General features: G+C 38.1%; 1 protein-coding gene across 1 annotated transcript in view; it reads left to right on the top strand.

Moving 5' to 3' along the window:
* Positions 1 to 1381, top strand: part of LOC126401274 (interferon-inducible GTPase 5-like) — a 5778-nt gene extending 4397 nt beyond the window's left edge. The window contains 1 exon segment of the mRNA XM_050062440.1: positions 872 to 1381. Within this exon segment, the coding sequence (XP_049918397.1) occupies positions 872 to 1242 (371 nt within the window). The 3' untranslated portion in view covers positions 1243 to 1381.
* Positions 1382 to 6027: the final 4646 nt, after the last annotated feature.

Raw genomic sequence — 6027 nt, 5'->3', positions numbered from 1 at the left:
TGAACAGCTCGTGGCGGGCGTATGGTGCGCCGCGACCGGCTTGAGGCGGAGCAGGCTCACGGCTTATGTGTTTGTCACTTTCTTTTTCATTTTAACCCACACCATGATCTTTTCCTGACCCTAACCAAGTGGTTTTTGTGCCTAAACCTAACCAGACCTTAACCACAGGGCATCATGATGATTTCGGAACGGACTTAGGAACAATGAGTTTAATATGGTCCGAACAATGGGCTGTCGAACCAATGGGCTGTCGAACCAATGGGCAGTTCCCGAATGTTAGTTGCTGTGACGTTTAACTTTCTGACTTAGTTTAGATTTTTGTTGAACTGATCTATTTGATGGAGGATAAAATATATTTTGCATAGTCATGTATTACTGTCTAAAAAGTGTCAAGTCTCCCTCAACTCTATTTTATCAGAGACACTTCCAAAAAGTTTATTGTGTTTAATGACAGTCTGTGATTTGGTTTAAAGTTTTAATGTGTGCTTACATTTTCTCAGATATTGCAAATACATTAGCAGAACTGGATTTTGTAGTTTTTAATTTTTAATTTTTCCCTTTAATACCACTCTGCTGCCTCTCTTGCTAATAAAGTAACAAAGGAATTTGGAGGAGGTGAGTTCAGAAGTGAGTTCATGGAAAAAATAAAACTTCCTATGGACCTGTAATTTTAATATAACATTTGAAGAAGGTTTCAGAGTGATGCAATTTGTTATTTTTTAATGTCCACTAAATCAAAGCAAATGATGCAGAGAAAGAAAAATAAATAAATACTAGAATAATGTGTCTTTTTATATACATGTTAGACTTTAAAAGTTCTAATTGTTTTATATATCTTATCATCATATCATGTATTCCTGTTGTCACACAGGTCTTCAAAGACAAGGTGTTGAGTCTCCTCAAGTCTTCCTGGTGTCCAGCTTTGATCTCCACCTGTGTGACTTCACTCTCTTAGGGGACACCTTTGAGAGAGAACTTCCTGCACACAAGAGGCATGCTCTGCTGCTGGCCATGCCCAACATCAGCCTGGAGGTCATCGACAAGAAGAAAAAGGCTTTCCAGTCCAAAATAAAATACTTTGCTACACTTAGTGCAGGTGTAGCAGCTGTACCAGTTCCTGGGCTTTCTGCTGCAGTTGATGTGAGTCTGTTGGTTTCTGTTGTTACACAATACGTATTTGGGTTTGGGCTTGATAAACCGTCACTGCGGAGACTCGCTGAAAGTACACGTGCCATTGGATGAGCTGATTGCCATCATAGTTTCACCACTGGCTGCAGTTAAAATAACCCCTGTTCTTGTGTTGAAGTCGCTTGTTCAGTGTGCAGGCCTAGTTGCATTAATGACAGCAGAGGAAGGGTCCAGATTTATTCCAATATTGGGAATCCCTGCAGCAATGAGTCTCTCTTTTATCTTCACCTACAGAGCTCTCAATACTTTCCTCGACATGCTTGCTGAGGATGCACAGAGGGTGTTTAAAAGGGTCCTGGGTTTGAACACCTCAGTGTGATTTTGTGAAGTGAATGGCAGTGGTGTTTAATGGCACATTAAAAACTGCAGAGCACACCCGGCGTCATGGGGGGGCATATGGGGGCAATGCCTGGCCAAATGGGCTTTTGTGCCCCCCCCAATTCAAGAATCATTATATTGTAACAAAAATGTTAACAAATATTTAATATTTTTACATAACATTTAAGGCTGTTAATCTTCGTGAATGTCCGTGAATTGGCTGTAGCCTACTCTTGTATTTGTTATCTCGCATCTTTTAATACATCTTCTCTGTAAAACAAGTCAAATCGAAAAAAAGCATGTTGTTAATTAAATCGTCAAATAGGCCTATCACCTCTTATGATCGTAGGGATTTAGGCCTAATCAGTGTGTTATTGACAGTGATTGATCTTTAATGAACTCTTTTGTAGCATGTTTTATATGACAGATGACATTGTAAATGAATTCTACTGTGTTTTGATTGAAAGTCTCTTAAAACAATTAAACAGAATTGTGAAATATTCGGATGGAGCAGGTTTCCAGACGCTCCGCGTAGCTTGAGCATTGTCATATCTAGAACTACCGGTACGTAAAAAAGAGTGCCCACCCGCAAAAATCCAGTGCCCCTCCGCCAACAATTGTCTGACACCGGGTCTGCTGCAGAGAAAGCTTTTGGATTTTTCTTTTAATAAATTGCATTGTTTTTAATAAGCACTATACTTGAGTACAATATTTGGCTACTCTATCCACCTCTGAGTACATAATTACATATATATATATATACATATATATATATATATATATGTATGTACAGTATAAGAATATATTTGTGTTTCTTGTGCCTTGATTTATGTTATGTTTGTAAAGATTTAATTTACTTTTGTTTTAGTTAAAGGGGTATCGTTTAAAATACATGAATTTGCAGATTATTTTTGATTGATTGATTACGTTCATGTTCTTATTTTACAAATAAATCAGACATTAGTCAACAGTTACTCAGTACTTGAGTAGTTTTTTCACCAAATACTCTTTTACTCTTACTCAAGTAATTATTTGGATGACTACTTTTTACTTTTACTTGAGTAATATTGTTCTGAAGTATCAGTACTCTTACTTGAGTGCAATATTTGGCTACTCTACCCACCTCTGCTCCTGTATAAATGTTATTTGCTCATATAGAAGCAAAAATGAATGGAAAATGTCTCACAGCTTGTACGCACATTAAAATGCGCTTCTTTATCCTTTTAAAACAGGAAAGAATATTATTGTAATTTTTATAACACTTTATAATGCAAATTCATTTTAAATTATTTTTGTGGTTTATTGCTTTTTTTTTTTAACTATTTATGTATAACTTGGTAATCTATCTCACACTGTGTGTCATGACAGGGGGTATTTACAGTTTCTGTATTCATAGGCCAGCATCAGTACAGTCTTTATTCTTGTTGTGCTTTGTGTGAATGAAGATCATTGGCTGAAGCTGCAACCCCATTATTAAATATTTTGTTCATAAATCAATTGCCTCCACACAGCGCTAGCCGAGGCTGAAGGCATTATGTTTTCAGGTTAACCAATCATTTGTATGATCGTCCGTCCCATTCTGATGAGCGCAGTATGCCAAGAACACCTTGAGGGAATTTCTCAATATGACAATATGAAATCCAGTGTTTTTCATAACATAGTTTCCTTTTGGGGTGTCGGTGGCTTAGTGGTAGAGCAGGCGCCCCATGTACAAGGCTGTTGCCGCAGCGGCCCAGGTTCGAGTCCAGCCTGTGGCCCTTTGCTGTATGTCATCCCCTCTCTCTCACCCCCTTTCACACTTAACTGTCCTGTCCATTAAAGGCAAAAAAAAATCTTAAAAAAAATAAATAAAAATTGTTTCCTTTTAGTGATACATCTTTTGGTAAAGTGTCAAATGTTTGCATTTTTGCCAACATAATTTCTAAAAGTGAATGAGTCATCTTTACTTTAGAATGAACTGTAGAAGAATAGTGAAGGGCAGAATTGCCGCAGTAAAAGCTTTATTAACAACATGAAGTTGCTGCAAGAGATCAACCAAAAAACAACAAAAAAAGTTTCAGACAGTCCTGTTCTAATCTATACAATCTCCTGTTGTGTGTTATTGTGTATCCACATTAAACATAATCAATCCAAAAAGTCCCATTTCTCCTGTATAAGTCCATGTAATTTAGAGAACTTGAACAAGTGGTTATGTGTCCTATTGAGATTAGAATCAACTGTGGTTGGTCTATTTTAACCATCACCAATATGCTGTTTCTTGGTGTTCTATGACCTGGTCACTCAAAAATCTTATGTATTTCAATAGATCTTTTGAGCTGTCTGGACACACAAGGAAGATCTAGCTGCACTGCGGCATCGGGTTGAGCAGATTTAGCCAGGGTTCTGTTATAATCATCATGCAGCAAGTCTGAATAAAACTGTTGGTGATCTGCACTTACAGTTCATCCATTTTTTTGGTGATGGATCGGGCGGTGGTGAGGAAGATGATTGAAAGCGAGGGTTTGAATGGTGGCCTCCATAGCCTAACCTAGAAATCCAACAATGGCTCGACCTCTTCACCAGCTCAGTTACCAAGTCTCCTTCTATCAGATCACTGCTGTTTACACTGAAGGTTGTGTCACTACCCCTAACCCTAACCATGGCCTTTGCCTCCTAGCTGGACAACATGGTAGTTATTTTGCGTGGGCATTTTATAATTAATGTTACTATTATTATAAGTAATGACATGAGTCACTTACCTTGAATGCAGTTTTCCCAGATTTGCTTTAGAGTCCTTCCTGCCTTAAACTCTCTCTGATTTCATCATATTAGTTGTGGTCAGTCTTTGAGCAAACAAAGTAGATCTTTTTCTTGCAGGGGAAATACCTTTTTGAGAATGTTTGCACTCGTAATAAAGTTTGGGGCACCACCCTCCTAATGAGGGAAGCGACTAATCAAATTAATAACTCCGTAAACCAATTATTAATTCGTCAGCACGCTTATCAATAATGAATCAATCTCAATATCTGGGTTATGAATTCTCCATACAGTGAAAAGAAATATCCATAGACAATGACTTGGTGATAAATGAAAATTTAAATGGGTAACAACTGAATAAATGAATGAGGATAATATGAAATAACACAAAATCAACAGTATGTACAATGGATTAAACAAGAAATAACACTTGTGTGAGTTATTTAATCTGGCGATAGTGAGAGAATAGGCCTATGTGAAGATAAATTGGGAACGCAGGGATGTGCAAATTTTTATCTAAGGAATCCTAAATTAAGATTAACATGATTAAATCTCCTATTCGACAGCTCTTACTACTGCCCAGCGGGTCACCTGTGAGGGGAGTTCGTTGCCTCCCTTCTTAGCAGCGAGTCATGCAGATGTTTCTCCTAGGGCTCCGAACTTTCACTTTGCAACTCCTAGACTTTCCGGCAGAATGAAACCAGCTGGTGCACTGTGGAGGGGGGAGGGGTTGAGCCTGTGAAGTCTTGTGGGCAACGTTGGTTGCCTTACGCTGCAGAAAGCCTTTAGGTTTGGCACAGGCACCACTGTGGCAAGTAGCTGGGTTTGATGAATCTTTGGTTGAAGAGGCAGGTGGAAAAGGACACTTGTTTACTTTGTTATAATGACTTGCTTATGATAATGGTGAAAACAATATCGTTGACAGTTTGATATCGTTATGAAAGTTATTAACGTGCATAAAAATGTTGAAAACACTGGAGATAAAAGAAAAAGCAAAACTTAAAAGTTTAAAATAACTGATCGTAACTAAAACGTAAATACGAAAGAGGCTAAGATACGAAAAAGAAGAAACAAAAGTAGGAAAAAAACAAGAAGAGAGAAGAGTCAAAAAGAAAAGCGCAAAGAGTACAAGAGAACAAGAGAGAGAGCAGAGAGGAAACAAAAGATCGAGCGCACCAGAGCGCACATGTTTTTAACCGGCCAAAGTGGGCGGATCTGATAAGGCGGTCTTCTTAGTTGTAAAATTAGGCTTATTACCTTATTTCAAAAGAAACTTAAAGCCACTACAAGGAACTCTTAACTGGATATGCAAAAGTCTCTCGTTTCTGCTGATGTCTGTGCGTGACCTACAACAGCAAATGAGACCATCGGTGTGAAGATAAGCTATTTCTATATAGTGTATATCCATACCTTTAGGAAACTGTGTCCGGGTCCGTCGCTTCCAGGACGAAACGATTTACGGCACTCAGACGGCACACGTCATCTTACCTAGCTGCTTACATTTGACTAGTAGTGAAATGAAATAGTGACTACATGGGAAATGTAGCCTTCATTCCGGCAAAACACTACCGCTTTTGTCCACAGGGTGGCCAAAATCAACTCAAAATGAAAGTTCCTTGTAGGGGCTTTAATGCTTTTTATTATATGAGATCCTATACTTTGACATGTTACGCGCGATAGGCACATACTCTTCTCATTGTGGTCAAAATCAGTTCTTAACATCCAATTAAAATGAATACAATTGAAAACAACCTATAGTTGCAACATATACTGAAAAACAAAATG

The sequence above is a fragment of the Epinephelus moara genome, chromosome 14 (assembly GCF_006386435.1).
Source record: "Epinephelus moara isolate mb chromosome 14, YSFRI_EMoa_1.0, whole genome shotgun sequence".
NCBI lineage: Eukaryota > Metazoa > Chordata > Actinopteri > Perciformes > Serranidae > Epinephelus > Epinephelus moara.
This window is presented reverse-complemented; position numbering and strand designations above follow the sequence as displayed.